The sequence below is a fragment of the Choloepus didactylus genome, chromosome 2 (assembly GCF_015220235.1).
Source record: "Choloepus didactylus isolate mChoDid1 chromosome 2, mChoDid1.pri, whole genome shotgun sequence".
Taxonomy (NCBI): domain Eukaryota; kingdom Metazoa; phylum Chordata; class Mammalia; order Pilosa; family Megalonychidae; genus Choloepus; species Choloepus didactylus.
This window is the reverse complement of record NC_051308.1, coordinates 34431977-34459054: the sequence shown is the minus strand read 5'-3', so window position 1 is coordinate 34459054 and position 27078 is coordinate 34431977. Positions and strand designations below refer to the sequence as shown.

Here is a 27078-nt window from a genome sequence, read left to right as displayed (position 1 = left end):
GCGCCAACATTCTGAGAGCCTTGACAGAAACATCCGTGGGCCACGGGGCCCAGTTTGCCTCTTGAATTCCCTCTGGTCCAGGGGAATCCCAAACAAATGGTCCTAGAAAACTGAAGGTGGGGCAGGGGGTGGTAATCTAAGGGCTCCTGTCTAGTCTGCACGTCCCCAGAGTTCCAGGCAAGATAAATGAAGCTCTAAAGTGATCAAAGCAACATGTTTTTATTTTCAACTTTATTTCAAACTTAAAACTTCATTATAAAACTTCTACTTCTCAAATAAACATGTCAAAAACAAAATTAAAAACAAGTTGTAGCTCATATTATCCAAAAACTGCAGCACTGTGGTAGTAAAGGGCTCTTCATTACCAGGTAAAGAATTAAATGTCCTTCCTTCTCCCCCAAAGATTCCTTGTTGATCTGGTACAGAATATGCTGGGACATCACTTTCTGATGCCAGAAGAAAAGCATACAAAACTGCATGCATACACCAGTACTAACAAAACACTGACATTTCACCAAAACAATGTTTAAAGGCCATAGGCTGCAGAATGCTAGAGCAAACCTATTTCATGATCACATTAACATACGCTAAATTACAAACACTTCAAATTGCAATGTAGAATGAACACTGCATATCTAAATGGCTCATATATAAAATGTATTAATTAAAACCCAAACATACACACTATATTTATGAGATTCCCCTATGTTTAAGATATTGAGAACAATTTAACTTTTTAATACAAAAGCTTAGTGAATTTGCTACTGTTCCATTATAGGACAATTAATAAATGAGATTATATCAACTTCACTAGAATATAGTGAAGGCTAAAGCTACCTTATACACAAGTATTAAACTAAAAGAGAGAAACTAATTTAAACTATTCCCTTGAATTGTTTTTAAATGAATAGACTTCTAAAGATGAACAGAACACTCCTTTACAGGGGGTAAAGGTTTTTAAATATAAAGGATATACAAAATACAGTATAAACTGCATGAACTAAACAGTAGCAAAAACATGTTTAACTTAAAAAGTCAAAAACATAGAAAAATATTAGCCTGAAGTGGCAAATTTTCAAACACCAATCTGTAAAAATGTTTAAATAGTGATGTTACTCCAAAAATATATATTTATTCTATTTTTTCTATTTGCAACAGTTTATAAAGGCAAACAAACACCTGCAATTGAGGTAGCAAAGCCAAATTCACAAACTTTGGATTAAGAAAAATACCCTTCCTATGTTTTAATAGCATCTTCTATACAATATTAAATGAATTCTAATTGTTTCAAAATTTTTAATTCACAAATGTAATACTTTACAAAACTTAATTTAAAATACTGAATTTTTTTTGTTAAAAAACACTTAGCCTTGACAATTATCACACATTCAAAATACTGTACAGAAAAATATGAAGTCACCATATATTACATACAAGTAAGCTATGTATTTACATTTTCAAAAGCAGTTTTAGAAGTCAAAGTTAAGACAACTGCTACTAATGGTCCCCTTAAAACAGTGTCTGCTAATAATCTCTCATTCCTTTTCACATACAGCATTTAATATAGGACCGGTTTTCACTTTCAAATCATGTAACTAGAAAATGATTTAATGAAAAGGAAATAAATGAAAATTCAATGCTCTAACGTAATCTAAAAAAATGTATTTTAAAAGTGTTTTCATTGAGGGAAAACCAACAGGCAAAAAAAAAAAAAATCGAAATTTGAAAATTTAAAACTATAAACATTAAAGTAATCTTTTCAGTCATAAGACTATCTTCTGTTTTCAGATTTTTAAGGATTGAAAATTTCCTGCTAAAAGGCAAATCCTAACATCCTCAAATTTTTCATTGTGTTGTTTTAATAAAAATAAACATGGCTATATTAAAAAGACTTATGACTTGGTTCTCTAGTCCTGACTCAAAAAGCAACAGAAAACTTACAGATCCTGTCAGTGCAATGGAAGAAGGTTTGTTTGGGATTTTTCTATTTCTGTTTTTGCAAATGGAAGCTAGAATTTGCAAAGGCATTTTAAAAATACAATAGAAGAAAATTAGTAAATGTATGGAAATATACGGTATGGCACACGCTGACAGTACTTTTCCCAAGCCAGGCCATATTTCTTTTTGCAATGGTATTCATCACGAACTTCTCGGTGGATAAGCAACATAGTGAAATAAATCACATAGAAGTAAGGCAAAATATGATTAAAACCTGTGGATAATAATAGTAAACAGTATTAGAAATTTTTATTAATACTACACAACATAAAGTTTCTCCTGCTTTCCCCCAAATCCTCCAAAAATGAACTTCTTTTTCTCCAATCATGGTGAAAACAACTAAACTACATCATAGAATCCCACTGGTATGTGGCAGAAAGTAGTACTTGAATTAAAAGCTACTCAGAGAACACTGATTAACCCATTATAACAATCCATCACAATCAGAACATTTTTCCTCATATATAATGCAAATATCTCCATTTCTTCTCCTTCCATTCTCAGTGAAGAAAAACTGCCATTCACCACAGCCACATGGGGTGCGAGAAAACAGGGAGCACTGCTGAATGTGGGCCAAACTACCAAAACACTGGTGAGGCTGCCACAGAAAACAAATAAAAATGAATTTCTTTTCTTCTTAAGAATCAGTTTTTCAGAATCTACTCGGTAGACAGTGAGTCATGAACAAAAAGCTATATTAATTTCCATACATCCTGCTTATAAAGGTAGGGATAGTGGGTAAAGTCTTAGAAAAAAGCTATCAGTCACAATTCAATATTTTAAGTTTTGCTTGTAGAAGCAAAAAATTTAAGCTTCTCTGAATTCCTAACTCCCCTCAGAAGCTGGATAAATGACACGTTACATATACAAGAAAAGAGCTCCCAGATCAAGAGGAGCTTGACACAAAGACTCACATTGACCCTTTATCCCAACAAAGGACCCATCCATTTTGCAGGGGCTGAAGCACAAATGAGCACTCTTCTTAAACACTCACCGCACGGAAGGGACCAAGCCAGGGCCATAATGAGATCACCCAGGTAATTGGGGTGGCGAACAAAGCCCCACCATCCAGAAACTAGAAGATTTTTCCCCGTTGAAGTCTGAATGGTTTTTAAATCTATATTTAAAAAAAAAAAACACATTTTAATCTTTAAACAAACAGAAACATGAAATCTTTACACAACAGAAATAATGTAAATAAAAAGCAATACTTACGCGCAAGCTTTGGATCAGTAGGATTTTTCCGGAATGCATTTTTCTGAGAATTCGCACATCGGAAGATAACATACCCACAAACTGTAATTTTAAAAATACATATTATATATGTTAATAACTTAGATATACTATTTAAAATTCATAGGTAATTTCATTTAGAGATTATTTCTACGCTCTGAGGAAATTTCCAAACCAAAGAATAGTCTGAGTTTTCACAAACAATTCAAAAACTCTCAATTCCAGAATGTCAAAAGATAACTATCCGGGAACCCTCCCCCAATCCCAGGAATTCATGAGCGCATGGCAGAGAGGAACAGAGGGGCATTCGAGCTGGAAGGTTAGACACGCAGCTCTGCGGCCTCAGAATGCTCCACCTGCAGCCTCCTCGGGAGCGGCCAGGACCGCTGGGTCCTGGAGCGGATTCCCTGCCAAACTGCACAGCACCCACCCCACCCCCACCCACAGGACTGACAGTCCCCAGTGCACACAGAATACTGGTGCATTGATTGGACTTCCACATGGTTTGGGCCCCCACTCAGTACATAAACGAAGTTGAGAACTGGCTTAAGGGTAAAAAGTGGATCAGGAGCGCCATCTGATGGTAGGTCAGGAAAGTGCACCCCACCAAACTGTAGTGCTCTCAAATTAGAGATAAATGTTCAAATAATTCTGCATATTCTAAAAGAACCCTATCAAGATAAGCAAATGTCAAAAGGCCAAAAACAACAGAAAATTACAAAGTATATGAAGAAACTAGAAAATATGGATAACCCAAATGTCCAAATGAAAAAGCCAGAGGAGACACAGAACCCAGAGCAATTAATCAAAGTACTCGCAAACAACAACATTATGGCTCAGGATATAAAGGACATGAAGAAGCCCCTAGGACAGCATAAAGAAGAATTTGCAAGACTAATAAAAAATATAGTGGATCTTATGGAAATAAAAGATACTGTTGATCAAATTAAAAATATTCTTGAGACATATAACACCAGATTTGAAGAGGCAGAGGAACAAATTAGTAAACTCAAGGATAGTATGACGGAAAGTAAAAACACAAAAGAACAAAAGGTGAAAAAAATCGAAAAACATGAAATGGATCTCAGGGATATGATGGACAATATAAACTACACAAACATAAGAATCATTGGTGTTCCAGAAGGGAAAGAGAGGAGTAAAGGACTAGGAAGAATATTCAAAGACACTGTTGGGGAAAATTTCCCAACCTTCTGAAATGACATAAATATGCAAAACAAAGATGGCCGACAAACTCCAACTAGAATAAATCCAAATAAACCCACTCCAAAACATATCCTGATCAGATTGTCAAATGCTGAAGAGAAGGAAAAAGTTCTGAAAGCAGTAAGAGAGAAGCAATTCATTACATACAAGGGAAACAACGTAAGATTGAGTACTGACTATTCAGTGGGCACCAGGGATGCAAGAAGGCAGTGGTATGACATATTTACAATTCTGAAAGAGAAAAGTTGCCAGCCAAGAATTCTTTATCCAGAATTAAAAACTTCACAAACAAATGCTGAGAGAATTTGTTAACAAGAGACCCGCCCTACAAAAATACTAAGGGGAGCTCTACTGGTTGAGAAAAAAAGAGAGGACAGAGAGGTCTGGAGAGGGGTATAGAACTGAAGAGTATTATTAGTAAGGGTACCTTAAAGGAAATAAAGAGAGAGAGGGGAAAAAACAGATCTGACAAATAAAAACCGAAGGATAAGATGGCTGATTCAAGAACTGCCTTCACAGTAAAAGCATTGAATGTGAATGGATTAAACTCCCCAATTAAAATATACAGACTGGCAGAAGAGATTAAAAATATGAACCATCAATACGTTGTTTACAAGAGACTCATCTTAGACCTAGCAACATAAAGAAATTGAAAGTGAAAGGATGGAAAAAATATTCCACGCATGCTACAGCCAAAAGACAGCAGGGGTGGCAATACTAATTTCAGATAAAATAGACTTTAAATCCAAGGATGTTATAAGGGACAAAGAAGGCCACTATATACTAATAAAAGGGACAATTCACCAAGAAGAAATAAAAATCGTTCATGCACCCAATCATGGTGCTCCAAAGTACATGAGACAAACACTGGCAAAACTGAAGGAAGCAATAGATGTTTCCACAATAATTGTGGGAGACTTCAATACATCACTCTCTCCTACAGATAGATCAACAAGACAGAAGACCAATAAGGAAACTGAGAACCTAAACAATGTGATAAACTAATTAGACTTAAAAGACATATATATAGAATATTACATCCCAAATTACCAAGATATACATTCTTCTCCAGTGCTCATGGAACCTTCTCCAGAATAGATCATATGCTGGTGTATAAAACAAGCCTCAATAAATTGAAAAAGATTGAAATTATTCAACACACATTCTCTGACCACAATGGAATGCACTAGAAGTTAATAACTATCAAAGAACCAGAACAATCACAAATATCTGGAAGTTAAACAACACACTCCTAAACAATCAGTCAGTCAAAGAAAAATTACAAGAGAAATTGCTATTTATCTAGAGACAAATGAAAATGAGAGCACAATATATCAAAACTTATGGGATAAAAGCAAAGGGGGTACTGAGGGGGAAATTTATAGCTCTAAATGCATATATTAAAAAGGGAGAAAGAGCTAAAATCAAAGAACTGATGGAACAACTGAAGAAGCTAGAAAATGATCAGCAAACTAATCCTAAAACAAGTAGAAGAAAAGAAATAACAAGGATTAAAACAGAAATAAATGATACAGAGAACCAAAAAAAAATCTAGAGAATCAATAAAACCAAAAGTTAGTTCTTTGAGAAGATCAAGAAGATTGACAAATCCTCAGCTAGACTGACAAAGTCAAAAAGAGAGAAGACCCAAATAAATAAAACCATAAATGAGAGGGGAAATATTACTACAGATCCTGAAGAAATTAAAAAAAACATATAAGAGTATATTATGAACAATTCTATGGCAACAAACTAGATAATTTAGAGAAAATGGATAATTTCCTGGAAACACACGAACTACCTAGACTGAATAGAGAAGAAATAGAAGATCTCAACAAACCAATCACAAGAGAGCCAATCAGTTACTAAAAAGCCTCCTTTACAAATAAAACCCCAGGGCCAGGTGGTTTTATAGGGGAATTCTACCGAACTTTCCAAAAAGAACTGACACCATTACTACTTAAACTCTTTCCAAAAATTGAAGAAAATGGAACAGTACCTAATTCATTTTATGAAGCTAATATCACTCTAATACCAAAACCAGATTGTATAACTATGTAGCTTGTATAGCGTGACTGTGTGATTGTGAAAACCTTGTGGCTCACACTCTCTTTATCCAGTGTATGGAGAGACGAGTGGAAAAATGGGGACAAAAATTAAGTGAAGAATAGGGTGGGACAGAGGGGATGGAAAGTTTTGGGTATTCTTTTTCACATTTATTTTTATTTTTTTGGAGTAAGGAAAAGGTTCAAAATTTGATTCTGGTGATGAATGCACAACTGTATGATGGTGCTGTGAATAACTGATTGTACACTATGGATGACTGTAGGGTGTGTGGCTATTATCCCAATAAAACTGCATTAAAAAAGGTAAATGAACAATGGGGGCTGAGGAGGGGTATGGGATGTTCTGGATGTTCTTTCTTACTTTATTTTTTATTCTTATATTTTGGAGTAATGAAAATGTTCAAGGATTGATTCTGATGATGAATGCACAACTATATGATGGTACTGTGAACAACTGATTGTACACTTTGGATGACTGTATGGTATGTGAATATATCTCAATAAAATTACATTAAAATTTAAAGAAAAGAAAGCAAGCATTCAACAGAGAAGGTGAATCACTGCTAAAACAATTAAATTTACATTTTAAATTAACTTATTAATTCAAATTAAATTTATTAAATATAAAAACAGGTTGGTTTGTTATCAACGACCTATTTAGAGAGCTACTGATGAAGAACCTAAGTACGAAGCATCCATCTTTTTGCAAGACACAAAACCCTTTTTATTACTCGTCCATCAAAAATTACTTCAATCTTGAGCTAATTACAGCCATTTAAGAGGACATGTTATAAATTGGTAGCTATCAGAGGCACGAGGTTCAGTACATAATATCTAATATTCAGAGAATGAAATTAATACTTACGTTTCAGAGCAACAATTAGAGAAGCAACTGGCCAAGACACTTCATGTGGATGACTGACTAAATAAAAGGCTTGGAAGCTGTAGATAAATGGAACCCACACTAAATCTCCAAAAGCCAGCATGAATCCAAATCCATCATGGATAATGTCCATGGTGGTCAATAAAGCTTCCTATGAAGACAAAGGGAGAAAAAAAAAGGAAAAAGTTTGGGGGAAAAAGATTCCAAGTTTATTAAACTATTCAAATAAAGTATTGGTTATACACAGTCAATGTACAAAGGGGCTATGGGAGGTACAACAACCGAAATTTTTTTAAAGTTTTTTTAACAAGGAATCTGTTTCCCCTGGCAGCATGTACATCACACTAAGCCATTGTGCCAGCTCCACCACTGGTCACTCCACACTCTCAGCTCTAGGATCCTGAAATAAGAGACCTCCAAACTGCCTCGTATGCCTCCAGGCCTTTACCCAGGCTACTCCCTCGGCCTGGCACACCCTCCTCCAACCCCAGCTTGAGCACTGCCCCCCACCCCCCACGTGCCACCTTCCTTGACCCCTCCCCCATAGACACAGGTACTTCTTAGATGCTACCTCCCCACTTGTATTAACATACAAGCAAGTATCTTATTGCACTGTAGTTGTCTAAGTCAGTCTTTCTCTATTAGTCTCTAAAAGATAGGAACCATGTGTTTCACTTTTATCATCCCAGCACTGAGCACAGTGCCCGCCATGGAGTAAAAAGTGTTCAAAATATGTTTGCTGAAGGAATAATAAGATTGCCAACTCCCTCTGTTTCAATTCCATGCACACTAACATAATCTCTGATCACAACTTGGCTTTTCATATAGATTTTCTGCAGAAGAAAACAAGCAACCTGGTAACATGGTAAATCAACTGCTTCACTTCTCATGGTAAATTAATCAAGTGGATTACTCTTGCGTGGATTTGGTTAGCATGAGCAAGTTTCCTCAACCAGATCACCTCTGGACCTACAAGGATGAAGGCCAGACTGGGTTGTAGAGACAGCACTAGAAGGCTGGGCTAAGAGTGTCCCTCAATTGCTTCTAACTCCAGTATACAACAAAGATGCATAAAATTACAATAGTATAAACTCTATTTAAAAATTATACAAAATTCTAGGTTAAAGAAAAGGAGTGTGATACCTCAACTTATACAAAGAGTTTTTTTGTTTGTTTCTTTGTTTTCTAAAAAGAAAGCAAAAAGGCCATTGAACAGAAAAACAGAATGGGCAAAAGACGTAGATAAACAATTTTCCAAAGAGGATATACAAATGGTTAAAAAGCATATGAAGGGCATTAGGGGGTGTGAAATTAAGTTATGTCACAAAATCTAGGCCCTTAGGTTCAGACTCATTATGTTTAATTGAGCCAAGAAGACCTTTTCCAGTCTTCAAGTAACAAAAAACACTGATGATTTTCAATGTCTGAGAAAAGCCATGAGCTAGAAACTCAGCTTTATTTAAACTGGCTTCTTCAATATATCATGATTTCTGATTGTATAGCCATCTGATTAAGTTGCTCTTTGTATTTTGAACACATCAACAATAAAATATTTTCCCCATTAATTAAGAAGAAGCTGCTTCCTGGCAATCCAAAAAATACCATCCTAATTTGATGATAACCTGTCCATCCATTTTCATGTCAAGAAATAACTAAGAAAATGAACTTTATTTATATGAGTAGACCCACAAAACCAAAAGCCAAGATCCACAGACCTTAAATATCAAGCACCTAAAAGAGAAGCTGATGTACAATGAGGTGTTCACAAATTCCTCAAAACTGGCCATAGACGCCATGTGTGCATGTCCACTGTGTGCAATGGCCACGTGCTTCCCAGAGGCTGTCTCATTTAACCCTCGCAACAGCCCTGTGAGGCACGCTGTGTTGCTCTCACATTGTACGTGAGAAGCTGAGGCTCGGAGGTCGGTCACCCACCCACACACACATCTGTCTGACCCCAAGACCTCTGCTCTTAAAATTAATTACCTCGTTCCAAAGAGCATCCACCACGTATAAGAGCTGGAAACTGTTAACCAAAACCATTGCTAAGGATGGAGTAGCACGATCCTGTAATTTCATCTCAGCCAAAAGCATCACCAGATTAATAACAACCTGAAAACAAAGGAGGAAAGAACAGTCTCGAGGAATCTCCCTAGAGATACTTAGCAACTACAAAGGGAAAAACCTGTAACTTCACAGCTGAGAAATCTAGCAGACACCACCTTCTCCAAGGAAACCCCACTGATAACAAAACATATCAACATCATGGAGCCCCTGATGCAATGCAGCCCTTGAGAGGGACATAAAATCGTTCTTGTGGTACTGTTGCCAAAACTGCATAACCTCACTCCAGTCAAGAGAAAACACTGGACTAACCTAAACTGAGAGACACTCTACAAAATAACTCAACAGTGCTCAGCAAGAGAGTCAAGGTCATGAAAGACAAGGAAAGACTAAGGAATTAGTGCAGCCTAGAGGGGAAGTGGGATGAGGGACATGAGGGAACTCTTTGCTCTATTTTTGTAACTTTCCCTTATCTAAAATTAGTTCAAAATATTTTTGCTAAAGGGGAAGAAGACATTTTTTTCTTAAATGAATTCATCTACACTACCACTTTCCTACACAAATATAAACTGATATAACCAAAACGGAACAAAGCCAAACTCCTTAATTTTTAATAACCTATAACAGGGCATCTCAAACTTCTGGATTATACTTACAGTAAGAAAACACTGTTTCAAATAGATATTAACAGAAAGCTATGATTATTCCTAAAAATATAGGATGTACTGCTTAGTTAAATCTGTCTACAATTCCAAATGCAAGACTAACTTGTACTAGTCTTGAAATTAAAACTTATATTAAAACTTTTAAAAATTAAATTAAAAATTGAAAAAAAAAAGGACCTACCCATCCAATCAATCCAGGGCGCAATTCACAAAAGTATTTGAGATCAAAAGTACCAATTCGAGGATTTAATTCACGGCCAATGAAGAAATCATAGACAGCATTTCCTGGGAAGGGAAAAGATTTTATCCAAACAGTATTCTAAACCAATAATGATGCTTTAAAACTGCACTGTTTACCAGTGATTTTTATTTTTTTTATACTTTCCTGGGTTTTGATGGTTTGTTAGTTGTGTTTAAGTAAGAAGCATGTATTAATTCTATAATCAGAAAAACACAAAAAAACAAAATACTATAATTCCGAAGCCACCACCAAAACCAAACCAAATAATCAAACACTAAGCTATTCTTCACACATTCATATAGATCTAAATCCCTTTATTCTCAAATTGTTCTCTATACTCTTTAAGTTCAAATAGATGCTTTCTTTTTGTATCTTCCAAATTTTCTTCAGCAAGTGGCTACAAATCTCTCCTACTTTTATTGTACTCTACTTGTTTTCTACTTCTACAACTAAATGTTCTAGCTCAGTAGGAGAAAAGTTCACACAAATTCTTTGAATTCTTTGACACAGCCCGTCAAATGACACTCAATTCAATGCAAGAAACATTTATTGTTTGCCAACTATATGATTGTGCAAATAAAATTTCTCTATAATTAAGCAATATTCAAACCTAGCTCATTAATCTCATAAAATTTTGATGAAAATTTTCAGTTATCTAAACCAACAGATCACTTTGTCACAATAAAGTTTATTATGAGCTCAGAATTTTAAACATTAAAAAAAAAAAACTGCACTGTTGTCTCCTCTCCAGGGGCAACAATTCAATTGTACCAAAGCCTGGCAAATCGCCAGGGAGGGGAGCAGCCTGGTGTTAAGAGATAAGAGTAAATGGGTGGGACTGCGAGCATTTGGGGGTAGCTAGCCCACTGAAAGGGCAGCTGCCTCCAAGTTACTAAAATGTTTTACAGTCAAATGACTAAGAAAAGAAAAGAATAGGAAAGTACGAGGAAAAATCAAAGTTTTTTCCTTTAAATTTATTACTCCTTAAGTTTTTCTTCATCTTTTTATTTTTTCTTATTCTCCTTATCTCCCAAAAATGAAGTCTACTCAAGTCCAGAAACGGCTGACAGGAGGCTCTGGGATGCACATGTCCACGACCCATTTTAATATTGCTCACCAGAGTTGGCAGGTGACAGTTCATCTCTGGGTACTTTCAAAGACCGTGCATAGAGGTAAATGCTCAGGACTACAGAGAAAACAATAGCTGCAACTGCAAACTGAAGGAAATGATTGTACACGTAATAAAGCTCTATGCCCCAGAAGACAGATGCTCCAATGATTGTAGATGTCAGGAGAAAAGCATAGAATCCTTAAAAGAAAAAAAAAAAAAGAAAGAGGCAAAAAATTCATGTTAACTCAAGAGGTCATACAAGATTTATACCATTATGAAACAATATTATTTTTAATTAATATATTAATTTCATTATTCAAATACACACAAATATGCAAATACTAAATGCCCGAGATATAATCTTCAATGTAAAATACCGCATCTCTCACACAATTTTTCAAATATTTTAATACACTTAAACTATTCTTTTTTATTATAGTCATCATCTCTTTAAATTAAGGGAAAGCTGAAAGGGAATGCATAGAAACTTGCTGTTAAAAAACCTGAAAGGAACCTCAGAAATCACATAATCCAAACTCTCAAGCCCAAAGTCAAATGGCTAAGTATCCACAGAGCTGGGCCAAACACACATTTTAAAGTCTAATGCCGTTATCTAATGGTAGGACAATCTTGGCAGCTATGAAATTATAAATATTTTTACTTGAACTACCTTGGTCAATTATGATTTTTAAAGACCCAGAACACAGACCTCAAGCAAGACCCCACCCTCAAAGCAGAGGCCACAAGACAAATGCCCCCCAAGGCCAGGCAGGGACCCGAACAGAGCCAGTTAGTGGGAGACATCCAATGGGGACCCCTGCAACCAGAGATGCACACTTTCCATTCCAAATTAAAAAGCACCCTCGAGGCCCCACAGGAGGCCTCTGACACTAACCAACAGACATGGAGAGAGGATCAGTGGATTAGCCGCTTTTCCTTTTGGCTAAAGAAAGAGTTTTGCTTTTGGGAGCTGAGTGCCTGCAAGAGCTGTGTTCCAACGATGGCATCAAATTATATTTGGATAAAGAGTCAAACAGAGAAAAGAGGTAGCTATTATTTATAAGAATTCTAACATAAAAGTTTTGTAAAGTACAATGGTCATCTCTAATTTATTATTTAAATCCACCATTTCTCACATATCAGGTTTACTCCCAAAGAGTATACTACTTTCAACTTCTTCTCCACCTTTTTAAAATATTCATTTTAATTTCACAAAATTTATGAATACTAAAGAAAATCAGTGATAGATAAAGCAGTTTTTTAGTCTCTAGCCTATGCAGATTAAAATTTATCATTCAAAATTTATTAGGCCTAATTTATAATGGAAAAATCTCATAAAAATAAATCTCATAATACTAATACCATAGTAATTAGATAAGGAATTCTTTTTAAAAAAAGGATCAAGCATCTAATCCATTCACTTTCCACTCTAACAGCTACATGTCCAAGTACTTTGTTCAATCTCTGAACATACAGTACCCCTCCAAAGGGATACTAAAAAAATAAAACAAGATTATTAGAAAAGACAGAAAAGTTTTCTGCCCTAAAGAGAAAACTGCAGAACACCAGATTGTCAGTTTCACTGCTGCTGCACCTAACATTAGAGAGAAGTATGTCAAAGATCCTAAATCCTGCTCCATCAGCTAAGGAATTTGGTAAAAGCAAATGAAAAATCTGATAGGAGCAGGAAATAGGTATTAAGCATCCACCATGGGGTCAGGCACTGAGCTGGGTTAGATGCTTTATACGCTCAGCACTGAAAGGCAGAAAATGTCTAACATATTTTCTGCTTTCTTTTTAGAGCCCAGTAGAGTGATTTCAGAGACTGGGTGCTAGAAAAGTTATTGAACAAAAAATGTTACAAAGTTAAAAAGAAAAGTAAGACTTGGTAAGATAAAAAAGGCCAAGAATTAAAATTTATAATGTAATTACCAAGAAAAGGAAATAAACTCTGCTCACTCTAGTAAAATGGAAACCTGTTTAAGATAACTACAATGCAGATATATTCCTTAAGAGCAATTTAAAGTATACTTTATCAAAGTTGTTGAATGGCAAAGTTGGACTGATCCCCTTAGCATGTACGCCTCCTATGGGGGGTACCCAGATCAAGAGGGAGCAATGTCTGCTCGTTTCTGGAGATCTCCACGAGACCACTATACCCAGTCACTGCTCACATAGAAGTGCCTCCTAGGTGCCCAGCAGTTTTCCTGGCACCAAGGGCACCATAAGTAAACACAACCAAGTCCCAGGCCACGAAGCTACATACTAGTGAGGGAGACCCACACTGAACAGCCAAATACATCTATGTCAGGAAGGGATAACTGCCATAGAGAAAAACAGAACAAAGTAAGAGACAGAAAGTGACCTGAACACTTCTCTGAAGAATTAACATTTGAACAGAGACATGATGGAGATGAAGAAGCCAGCCATCAGGTATTTGGGGGGAAAGTTTTCCAGGCAAAAGTCCTGAGAAGACAGAGTGTGACACATATTTAAGAGAGAGCCCAGAAGCCAACTGGCTGGAACAACGTGAGCAAGGTGAGAGTGGGTAGTTGAAAGCAGGAGTAGCCAGAAACCCACATTAGCATAGGCCTTCCTGACCATAGAAATGACTCCAAATAGTAAAATACGAAGAGAGAAATTATTTCAAATAGTGATAAATGCTACCAAGAAAATTAAGAGAGTATAATGGGAAAGAGTGACTAAGGAGCTATATTGCTCTATATGGCAAAATTTTTACATCCTGGCTGCAAGTGTAAGCAGTTTATTTGCAGGTCCTTCTGACTACTAAAAGATCATTTATAATTTATTACTCTGGTGCAGTCAGCATTTACAGTTTCAATACAACACTCAAAAGCATAAGCTATCATCAACACAAGTCCTTAAAAAAAATAATCACCATTCAATCTATACTTGAGTCGTCTTCCATTAACAAGAGGCATTCCTTCTACAACCTTAAAAGAAAAAAAAATTAAAAATTAAGAAAGCATAACACTTTACCATCCTTTACATACCTTCTAACAGTACTTAAATTTCAATATGCCTATAAAAGAAGATCATTCTTAAGGAAATTTAGTAGCACATTTCAAAAACCTTAATGGCAAACCCTTTGACGAAGCCAATCCCACCCTCAGGAATTTATCGTAAATATAAGCCTAGTTATCACTTCTCAGTGTACTGAGATGAATCCAATATTCCACCTTACCTCTCCCCTAGGTATCCTCTGTTCCACTAGGAGACTAAATGTGCTTTAAATACCTTTATATCTAGTCAACCCCTAGCTCTAAAGTCTCTCAGGGCTTCCACTGCTCACAAAAGAGGGTACAAAGTCCTTGATTTTACATTCATGGAGTCCCTTTCTGTAGGTTCTACCCCACATATCTGAAGTTCAATTTTATATCACAGGTTTTCCCAGTCTACTACGGTCCATGCTCTATTTGAGGATATGTACTCATCTGCTTAACCTGCTCTGCTATTTATACATCTACACTCATCCAGTTATTTAGTCATTTCATGTTATTCTTTTATTAACAATAAGAGACCAATGAGTACTTCACAGGTTGGGATCATTTCATCTCATATGGAATCACCAACAGCCTTTAGCACAGTGATAAACATACAAAAGGCACTCAAGAAATACACAACTTGAAGTGGGTGAGTTAAAATAAAAAGTCCAGTTGCCAAATAGCATACACATTTTACTCCCAAAAATAACTAACCAGAAATGCAGCAATTCATTTTAAAACTGTAAAATACTAATATGGTATCATCTGTCTTGGGCTAAACTACTTTATCCTTTGATTAGCTATGAAAGGGAACCCAGGAGGGGAAACGTAGACCCTTCTGATATCATAGGATTAGCAAAACCCCACATGCTAATTTCAAACGATCCTTATCTATTAAAGGTGTCTAATGAATGATGAGTTAAGCTTTAGTCTGTGACTATATATATTTTCAATCACCAAAACTGCTTTTCCTAATAAATACCTAGTTTGAACTGGCCTTACCCTGAATTAATCTGAATTTGTGAATCTGACTGTAAAGCCTCACCACAAAAATGTCTTCAGGTCCATATCACAAAAATCCTTGCTACAGCCAATAATGGTATGGTAAGATGCCAAAGTACTTAAAACATGCAGCACTATCCTCCTCTCACTGGCAAAATGATCCTTTGGTTTACAGACAGTTGGCAAACTTGTAAAGCCCTAAGGGTAAGATCTTTAATAAATTATTTATTGCTTAGGGAATCTCATGTTACTTTAAACATATCCAAGTAAATTATTCTACTCAAAGAAGAAAAAACTACACTAAGCAATGGAGACAAATTTAAAGATATGACATGAGTTTTAAAAGAAAATAAAATGTCCTTTTGACAACAAATTTCTGAAAGGGATGAAAATCAGCTCTCACGATATTAAACAAAAAAAGTAAAAAACAGCATAAAGTCCATTTGAGCTCAATATCCTATCTATGGATAATTTAAATTCTGCACCTGAAATGACACATACTGAAGAAAAAAAACGTTTTCCCCTACCATCAGTCAGGATATTTTGCAAATTAGCTTATTCTTAAGTTCAGCATTTTAGATGACTCAGCCTATTCTTTTCTATTTGGTTTGGAAAGCTACATAAGAAATCCCCATCGAATCTTTAAAGTTCTGCTTAATAAGCAAGTGTTACAGTTCACAAGGAGTATGGCTCAACAAAACTAAGTACATTTTGGTAGTAATGACCAAGGACAGCTCCTAACCTTAAAACAACTGTTTTATATAAGCTTATTTCTATAAACATGGGAGAGGGAGGAAATTCTCACAACATCGCCCTACTAACAAAAACTTACCTTTCCAATCGGCAGTAGGTAGAACAGAGCTTGAAGAAAAAACCAGAAAAGGTAGACCCCCAACACTCTGGTTTCCCATAAATCATGCAAAGCTGGCAAAGGAGGAGGAAAATTCAGAAGTCTGGGGTCTGCCTGTCTGCACATCAATAGCAACAGGAAGAGGAAAGCAGGCAGGCTGAGCATGATGAAAGACGCACCTGCAAACAGATAAACAGTCAAGGCTCAAATTTTAATCCAGCTTCATTTTTTAAAGAACCAGTTGGTTTTTTAAGGTCAGAGCTCAAGTCTGGCTAGCTGTTTGATCAATTTCTAATGTACCATCAACAAGTCCTAATCTCTACCTCTCACCCCCAGTGGGCTTTAGAGTAGTAAAGGGGCAGGCTGCCCAACACTGAAGAGCTACATTCAGCTTCAGAAGCCAAGCCCTAAAATCTTTAAAACGCAAACTCTATGGAGCAAAACTGTTGAAACTCCAGACAAACCAGAGATCAGAACATCCGAAAATTATCAGTCTAATTTTAAAAAGAAAAAAACTTAGTATCTTTAACCTTCTAACAATTGAAATAGTATCACATTCACACAGCACACGCACAGATTGTAAGTGATGGCTGATGAATACCTTCTTTAACAGCAGCTAGCAACCAGCTAGCTAGAAGAGTTGTAGCTTAGAAAACACAAACAAATTAAGCCATGCAGGATGGTGAACCATTTAGCTAAGAAGTTTCTGCATTTACTGTCTCATAAAATTTTACCAGTCCCACTCGCTTAATAACCCCAAACCTCTGAACACTTCAGATCTCTGACTCCCATTAATCAACCATCCAGCAGGTAGAGCAGACACCATGATCCCATGTTACGTATGCAGCTTATTCCCACTGCTACCGCCAAAGCCAGGTCCTAGTCCTCTCAGGCCCGATTATTAGCAGATTTCCCTGCCCCTAATCATTTACCATCCTTCCTGTAAAGGAATGTCTGATCAACCTTCCTTTCATCACTTCTCTGCACTTCTCTGCTCAAAACCTATTAAGAAGTTGCCAAAAGTTTTAAATACAGCCACAGTGGCATCCTTTCTATTCATGGTCATGCCCCAAAATACTCCCCCTTCAGGCCTTTGCATTTGCTGTACCCCAGATTTTCACCTGACTCATTACCTTGCTTACATCAGATTTCTTCACAGAGAGGCCTTTCTTGTCTCCCTTATAGCTCACCCACCCCACCCTTATAGCTCACTCACCCACGCCACCCACCCTCCCTAACCCACGCCACCCACCCTCCCTAACCCAGGTTCTAATGCCTACCAAGTACTCCTCCAAACTCCAAATCCTTTGTCTGTGTGTTTGTCACTTCAAAGGTTTTCAATGATGCAGGTCCTTTTGTAACGAATTTTTCTTCCTTAGAATCTATTTCTTTAAATTTGTTCTCTTCTCTTCTTGGACGAAGGCTATACTGTGGAGATATATAACTACTTTCTTGTGGAAAATGTACTTTTTCCTAATTAAAAAAAATAAAAATACTAAATATCTGTAACCAACAATTATCACTAATGCTACACATTAACTAATCACTACTAACTAATAGCTATTTACTATAATATAAGAAAAAAGTTAAATTACATTCACTCTAAACAACTTAAGGATAGAAGTTTAGAGAAGAGTACAAGGAATTATGATTTTTAAGGTGCTTCATTAAGGAGTAACTTTAACAAAGAAAAAATTTACCTGAGACAAAAATGAATGCTCGTACCTGCACATTTTTGTGGGGTATGTCGTTCCTCTCTATGTGCTCAGGCTCCCCATTATATCTGCTGATGCTATTTCCAAAGGGCTTCTAAATTGAAGAATATAAAATGTTTTAATCATAAGAACCATAGTCTATTAGAACAGAACATGGCAGTAAAAATTTACCCCCATGAAATCAAGCAATTAAAACAGACCAAGAATTTCCAAAGAATTTCAGCCTACTTTAAAAATGAAAAGGTATACATTGACTAGAACTTCCCAATCTACAAAAGACTAGATCTTACAGCATAGATTTCGGTTGTCTTTTAAATGCCATGACTAAACTGAACATTATAATTTCATTGTTCAATGACAAATACTCTTTAACAATATTTACCGTGAGAAGCAGATAAAGTAAAAATTGATAAATCTATTCATTAAAAAGGAGATAAAGACATTCACTTTCCCAAAGTAGACAATAATGGGCAATTTAGAATAGTGGGTACTAACAGAACATTACTAATAACTTAGAAACTGCCTATTTTCTGAACTTTGTAATGACTGGTTTTTATCTAACTTCAAATTTTCCCTTCCTACATCCATTCTCCAAACTCCATCTATTTCCTTGAATACACATTCTCTTCAAGCAGTGGTAGGAATTTCCTCTCAGACTGAACATGGGAAGTATGTTAGCTTGCAGAAGATTTTTCCAGCCATGTATGGCTGAAATTTGTCACTTTGCTCCTTTATAAATCACTGTCAAATTATAACACTAATTAAATTACAAAACAATACGAGAAAAACAAATTAAGAACATAAGTATATCCTTTGGAGGTCAACTGACAGAGAACAGCACTAATGTAATATCAAGTTCTAGTTCAAAGCAAGGTCTTAACCGAGCAGTGATAATAGTCAGCACAAACTGAAGTTCACTTAAGTGCCTATGAATCATTTAGCAGCAAATGGACCCACCTAGAAGGTACACTCAACTTCCCTGTTTTTCAAATGCCCAGTATATAATCTATAGCAACCACAAATGTAATCCTGTAACGCAGCTATCTACCAGCCCTAAACCATCCATTATATTAAATGTATAAACATAAGGTGACAGGATACGCTCACAGGGAGGCAAAAGATCATAATTAGGAGTCAAAAAAACCCACAATGATGTTCAAAGCTACACACAGCATAAGTATGGTTTCTGAAATGCAACATGCTGTCCTCAATCCACAATGTATACACCGTGGCTCTTGGGCCACCAGGTTACACTGTAAAAATATAACTGTCACAAAATGCTAAAAATTAAAGTGTAACAGAAAGTAGCATGCAGCACCTATTCCTTAAACTGAGTCACCTAACTGAGGGAGGCTAAGAGAGAGCTACTAATAGACAAAAATGTTTAAACTCACCAGCAATTATCAAATTAAAACAGTGAGTTTAAAACCTTTGGCAATCACTTCGGTTAAAAAATTATTATGATACTACTAAGCATGAAAACCTGGGTGTTTATACATTATTGATGCCAATATAAACTTTCTCCAAGCAATTTGGCAATATGTATCCAAAGCATCAAATCTGCTCTAGTCATTTGATCAGTTCCACTTGTGAGAATGCATCCTAAGGAAGCAATCAGATGCTGTATAAGATTATTTATTTACAATAGTGAAAATTTAGAAAGAAAAAATAAGAGAGCTGACTTATAAAATTACATCTATGCAACTGATTGTGTAGTGACATTTTTACGTTATTAACAGCAAATAATTTGAGTAAATTTGTAAATAAAGAGGAAGCCTGTGGCAATTCAGTTTTTTAAACAGACAAACTACTGTGTTCGGATAAAGATCTCCAAAATACAAATACCAAAACCAGTGGCGTCAATTTAACTTCCAATATTTCCTTCCTTGCTTCCTTAATGTCGGCCTGGTGGGAAGCAGAGGCGGAGCGGTGGGAAGGTTTGGGGGGCCGAGCAGGGGATCGGGAGTGTGACCTTGACCGACTTCCTCGGCGTCTGGAGGGAGAACTTGAAGAAGAGCCACTTTTCCTTTGCCTAAAGGAAGTTAGAGGCTAAGAGGAAAGAAAGAGGAAAAGAGCTTTACTACCAGTCATAAATACACACAGACAGACCCAAACTAGTAGAGGGTAAAAGGCAGCAATGGCTACCATTAACTCTAGAACCATCCCCGGAAATCATGGGATCTGAGAACCGATCAGATGAGGCCAATGAAAAAAGCTGCGATAAAAATCTTTCTGTCATGAGTCAAATACAGCCTTTCCACTACTAATTCTCATTTCAATAAAATGAATGTACCTAAACCAATTAGCTGTAATTTTTCTATTTATCTCATACAAAAAGAGTTACAATTCACACTGATAAAAACTAAGACAGGCCCAAAGAAGTCAGCAAAAAAAACACAATTAGGCCCCCTAGATTCACTCTGAAGAAAACACAGCAGCAGATCTTGAAAACAAAGTAGAAACTTGGATTGTTCAGCAATGCGTTACTTTGCCCTTCTGGGCTCCAAATCACAACTCCCAGTGGCTACCAGTGGTCTAACCAGGGATCACAAACCATACTCCAGGCCAAATCCTGCCCACACACCTGTTTATAAGACCCACAAGCTAAGAATGGATTTTACATTTTTAAATGGGCACAAACAAAAATCAAAAGAACAATACTTCATGACACATGAAAATTACATGAAATTCAAATTCCATAAATAAAGTTTTATTGGAACACAGTCATGTCCATTCAGTTAAATATTGCCTAGGGCTGCTTGCAGCAGAGACTATATGACCAACAGAGCTAAAATATTTCCTATCTGTCCCTTTACTCAAAAGTTTGCCAACTCCTCTTTTAGACCACTCAACGTTTGATCCATAGTCCACCAGTCCGAGAACTGTTTGTTACTGATCCATAAATTAAGAACTAAAACTGAGAATAGATATTTAGAAATTTTTTAGCACTTTGACAAAGCAACTTTATGTCTGCTGAATCTGATAATAAACATTGAGGGCTTTTATTTTGTATGTCTTTTTTGCCATTTTCATGGTATTCCACCTGTCTTTGTACACCATGGATCAGATATTTTAAAAAGACAAGCCCTCACCACATAGGTTGAGAAGCTCTGCACTAAATACAAATCTAATTTCATTAATCTCCTGATTAAATCCTCAATGTTCAGGATGAAGCCCAAATGCCTGAGCATGGAATGTAAAAACCCCTCCAATTCTGGCTCCTGCCTAACCCTCCTAGCTGGCAGCCATCAACCACGCTCTTCCTGCACTTGGCTGCCTGCGTCCCTCCTCCACCACCCCAAAGCCTCTGCTTAAGGTTAAGCAGCCCCAGCCACGTGAGTTTTCCTCCTTGTCCTTAGCACTCAGCTCAGGTGTCACCTTCCTGAAACCCACTGCCCTTCCCAACCCTCTGTGAGCTCCAACACCACCAACGGCAAACTTCAATCACGGACCCCATATTAAATCCAGGGAAACTGTCAGTGTTAAGTGTGTGTCTCCCCCATCAGACTAAGAGCTTCTTGGGAGCCCCATGCCTCATGCATACATTCCCAGAACCAAAATCAGTGTCTGACACACAGCAGGAGCTCAACCCTGTTCCTCCAAGCAGAACCAGAACAGCGACCCCTCTGAGCTTAAAAACCATTCCTATAGCTATTTCCCGCTTATTATGAACACACTCTGGAAAACCAAAGAAGCTCTTACCTTGATATCATTCTCTTTCAGTTCAAGTTCGGTTCCATCTTTGTACTTCACAGTGTAAAGCTGGGAGTTGCTGTCATGGCTCAGAATTTCTACTTCATAATAAAGTGAACTCCCAGGCCATCGACCTCTCACCACTTCACCATTGGCAAATTTCCTAGTTGGCATTTTCTAAATTTATCTGAACAGTTTTAAAGAACAAAATTTGAAGTCAGTACACACATGCTTTTGTCTTTTTTCACAGGTTGATTGCTAAAATAGTACTTTCCAAAATTTTTAACTGGTCAAGATTTTCAAGCAAAAATGGCCTCCAGAGGAGAAGGTATATAAGCACTTATTTAAAAGATGAGAAAACTGAAGCTTGAAGATGTTAAACTGTTTGGTCCAAGGACATAAAAACAAACAGCATGATATAGCAGAGTTAGGACAACAGAGAGATTGCTGTTTCTGCTCTATCACATCTCACTGGAATTGCTTTCTATAGAATAAATTAGCCACTGTGGTACATGTAGGAACAACTAAGGGTTAATTATGACAATGCATTATAGGTAACAAACAATTTGCACTGTGTAAAATGCTACCTACATACAGTGATCATATTTCTTGCTAATCAAAAATCAGGGTACAATCTTACAAAGGACACATTTTGTGATTTGTGAAGTTTTATACACTCTCACAAAACTTTAAAGATGCACTTATACATTCAACAAATTACCTCTATTGAAAATAAGAAACACTATGAAACAGATTAGGAAAAATCAGAGATGTATATTTAACCTGCCAATAGAAGAAATATAATTCCAAATCTATGATGAACAGCAAATTTGAGATTCTTTCCTAAAGCTTTCAATTCTTATAGCTAAGGTCCCAAATGCATATACCAAGTAACTGCCAACTACCTACCTGGGCCAGCACGTAACTGGCCCTCATCCCACTACTTGACTCTCCTAAGTCTATGGCAGACATTGACCCCAATCATAACATTTTTTCTACTGAACCAAAACATGGCCCAAGAAGCCTTTAAGAAGCAGCACTCCCACAGACAGAGGGGACTGGTGGTTTGATGGGCTGAGCCCTGTACCACAGGACTTGCTCTCGGAAAGACTGTTGCTGCAAAGGAGAGGCTAGACCTGCCTATAATTGTGCCTAAGAGCCTCCTCCCGAATGCCTCTTTGTTGCTCAGATGTGGCCCTCTCTCTCTAGCTAAGCCAACTTGGCAAGTGAAATCACTGCCCTCCCCACTACGTGGGATCAGACACCCAGGGGAGTGAATCTCCCTGGCAACGTCGAATATGACTCCCGGGGAGGAATGTAGAGCCGGCATCGCGGGATGGAGAACATCTTCTTGACCAAAAGGGGGATGTGAAAGGAAATGAAATAAGCTTCAGCGGCAGAGAGATTCCAAAAGGAGCCGAGAGGTCACTCTGGTGGGCACTCTTACGCACAATATAGACAACCCTTTTTAGGTTCCAATGAATTGGAATAGCTAGCAGTAAATACCTGAAACTATCAAACTACAACCCAGAACCCATAAATCTTGAAGATGATTGTATAAAAATGTAGCTTATGAGGGGTGACAATGTGACTGGGAAAGCCATATGGACCACACTCCTCTTTGTCTAGTTTATGGACGGATGAGTAGAAAAATTGGGGGTGGGGGGTGTGGGGGGGAGCAACCAGTATTCTTTTTTACTTTAATTGTTCTTTTTCACTTTAATTTTTATTCTTATTAGTTTTGTGTGTGTGGTAATGAAAATGTCAAAAATTAATTTTGGTGATGAATGCACAACCTATATAATGGTACTATAAACAACTGAATGTACACTTTGTTTTGTATGAGTGCATGGTATGTGAATATATCTCAAAAAAAATGAATTTAAAACAAAATTGACAGAACCATGGGAAAAAAAAAAAAAAAAAAAAGCAGCACTCCAAGAAGCCACAAGCAATCTGCAGGAATTGGCACCCACGTGAAGCGTTTACTGCACTTTTTCAAATGTCAGCTGATTGGTGGGTGCTTCCAGCTCCTAAGTAGTAATGTTTCTTCCTCCACCAACCAGCAGATTCACATTTCCACACAACAAAACCATGCCTCCGACCTCCTACACCGACTTAACCAGCTGGGGCCTACTCAAGAAGCAGAGAATATAATAGAAAAGTACCCTCTCTCTGAACAACCAACTATTAATTTCTGATATATCACCTAAAGTACTCTCTCTCTAAGCAACCAACTAATTAATTTCTGATATATCATCTAAAAACAGAAAAACACATTTCTCACCCAGCTGCTCTGAAGAATTGACTATATAGCAACAGCATTTAAGAAAAGCTTTTGCAGATTCTATGGAGTTAAGAAAGGAGAAAGTTGCATTTCCCACCCCTCCCCCCCAAAAAGTCTTTCCTATTATCGTATTTCTGCACTTTAATCACCTGAGAACAAACTTAATAAACATCACATGTTTAGACAGGTAGGTAGGTAGGTTGGGAGATGAAAGAAAATACAACTACTTATCGGGGGATTAGAGGATGTCAGTCATTTACACATGAGGTAAAAGAGGCTGCAGTCTTCCAACACCAACTAAGATAGTATCACCGGGGTAATAAATGGGTTTGAATCGGAAGGGGGAGAGGGAGCCCGGAAGCTTTGGGGACTAAGTAGGCCTAGCTGAGGAGTCACTTGAGGGGCACTTGGGAAGCAGGGGACAGTGGGCACCTCGGGCTTTGGGGGAGGGACACAAAAAGGGAAGATGACAACAGCAAGTTTTGCTTATTTCAACATTTAGCTCAGAGCCTCCAAATACTAAGAAAGAGGAAGTAAAGGTTCCCTCCGATCTTCTCTTCTCTTCTGCCCCCTCCTCCTCCCTGGACCCCCCAAATCAAACCACTGCTATTAGTACTAGTTCTCGTACACTGGTGAACCAGGGTTTAGAAAGGCTAGCCTGGGGCAGTATCCACAAATCACATCTTTCTCCATGAAGATGCCTTTCAAATTTCACACAACTCTTTACAAACTTTTACAGCACAGTCCCTTCAGGATTTAGGGGCTACCTGCATTTTAGAAACACCCTGGAACAAATTTTGTATCTTTTTAAAATTTTTATTGGCATCTTTCTATTGGCACATACACAATATCTGCACAATACTGAACACAGGTCAATGCCAAAAAGATTTTTGGGTTAACCAGTTAAATAAAATATTTTGGGCTAAACAAATTAAGACATCTGTGGATATATGTTAACTCTCTAAGCGAAATTTTTTAAAAAGCCTTACGAATTAGGGCTAGACCATATGATAGTTGGGAAAACAAAATAAAACACCCAGCACTGTCCTTAGGCGCCCACCATCTTAAATAAACGAATGTTCCAAAAGATGAAGTCAGCAACATTACGTGCATCGCCATTTTGCACAAGATCCACACACAATTGTCATGTGTGCCATACAGTGCAATCACATCCTAATATCATCTCCTACGGAAATGAATTAGTCAGGATAGGACCCAAAAACCCCATAACATTTGCACATGTCATTATACACTCATACAAGGGAGTCAAGATACACAGGAGGCTTCCCTTAGAAGGGACAACTTAGCCAAATGTGTTTGTAAAGAAAATTCTAATTACTGAACAAAACATTCTCATTCCTGTAAGCAACGGAAATATGGGGACCCTCAGGCTTTTCTCTATTATGCCACATGCTTGAAAACTTCAGTGGCAACTGGCCCAGAAATCCTCACACATTTGGAGAATCCTTACACACTTTGTCTTCAATCTGTTACTATTTATCAACATGACAAAAGGTTCTGCTGCTATTCCCTGCTGATCATAGTGTTACAAGGTGTCTTTGGTCATCTGTCCTAAACTTTTCTAAATTGGTCTAAATGTGGCAGTGAAAGGGAAGCACAAATGAACCTTTGCCTGCCTCCCTCCAACACCTGGGCCCACTGGAGGCCTACTCTAGGTAGAATGCAAAGAGGAACCCCTGGTCTTGCCGTGTGTCCCGGCTACACTATAGCAAAGGAAATGCCACCCTCCTGGCTGTAAAGGCAGGGTGGCCTGACTTTCCCCTAAGTAATATAAATACCTGAAGGCAATGTGTAGCCCCCCATTTCCCTCCTACCCACTCTTACCCAGACAGCTCTCAGTAACTAAATTTAAACTATACTTATTTGTTGCCCAGGAACCCGGCCCAAATCGGGACCCCTTGCTCTTTTATCTCTGCCCCTATCCCTTCCTTCACAGCGGTTATTACAATTTGAAGTCACAGATTTACGCACTAGACTGGAAGGTCCCTGAGGGCCGGGATCAGGCGTGTGGTCTACCGGCCCGGGTCGGGCGCAGAGCCTCACAGAGCAGGTCAGCGCCGCACACTCCTGCAAGGCTGCGCCCTTGTCACCCACGCGCTGCCTAGTGTTTCTACTGTGTGACTCCTGACCAGGCCGATCATTTTTGGTGAAGCGCTTGCATCAAGACCCTGTGCAATCAAGCGCTTAGTAAGTGCCCCTTGAGATTGCTGAAGGGTTGTCATTATGAAGAATAATCATAATAAATAAAAACTTTAAAAAGTGAAAAAGCAGGATCGAGCCAAAGCAGGAGTACAAAAAACCTGCCTATATATGCGTTTTAGGAGTGTGCAGAAACACCGGGCGAGAGAATTCAACACATCCAAGAGAGCGGCCCTGCAGTCCGCACGGGACAATGACCAAACCGAGACGTCAGATACGATCAAAGACGGTGACAGCAAGCGCCAATTAAAGTCAACTTTCGCAACTCCACTTCCCAGTCCCGCCAAGCTGGCGCCCCTTTCCTCCCTCCCCGACATGCAGGACCCACCAAGCCACCCACGTTATCTGTCAAAACGGCGCTCGGAGAGGCTGCGGAGGCCGGCTCCGGCAGGGCGGGGACAAAGGGGCCACACATCAGTCCTCCCGCGACAACATCATTTTACACCAGCGCGGCGTATCCAAAATGGAGGGAGACGTCCGCAATTTAAAACCGGCAGCTCCATTTCCGGACGGGCCCGGCTGCGCGCGGTTCGAGCCTCCCCAGCCGCGGCCGGGACAGACCGGAAGGAGGGGAGGGCGAGGCCGCCGCCAGGCCCGGCGCCCGGAGACCCTGGCCCACCCGTCAGCCCCGCGAGTCCGCCCCCGCCAGCCCTCCGAGGCCGCGCCGCGCCACAGGGAGCGGGGCAAGGGTGCCCACCTGCGCCGGACTCCGGCGGGAACACGAGCACCTCCCGGAGAATCGCCCAGCAACCCGGCGGCGGTTCCGCGCGCGCGACTCTACGCGGCCGCGCTCTCGCGCTCTGGCCCCCCGCGGTCCCGCG

The 27078-nt window shown here is 38.3% G+C and overlaps 1 protein-coding gene across 1 annotated transcript; it reads right to left on the bottom strand.

The window, feature by feature from the left end:
- Positions 1-200: 200 nt before the first annotated feature.
- Positions 201-27078, bottom strand: LBR (lamin B receptor). Its single transcript, XM_037822916.1, has 14 exons — positions 26955-27078; positions 21760-21937; positions 19903-20106; positions 18068-18151; positions 17623-17815; positions 16325-16521; positions 14385-14439; positions 11492-11683; positions 10315-10418; positions 9391-9516; positions 7387-7555; positions 3214-3294; positions 2993-3115; positions 201-2212 (listed from the first exon to the last, which is right to left on the bottom strand). The coding sequence occupies exons 2-14, from the start codon at positions 21922-21924 to the stop codon at positions 2052-2054; spliced, it is 1854 nt and encodes a 617-aa protein (XP_037678844.1). The 5' UTR covers positions 21925-21937; positions 26955-27078; the 3' UTR covers positions 201-2051.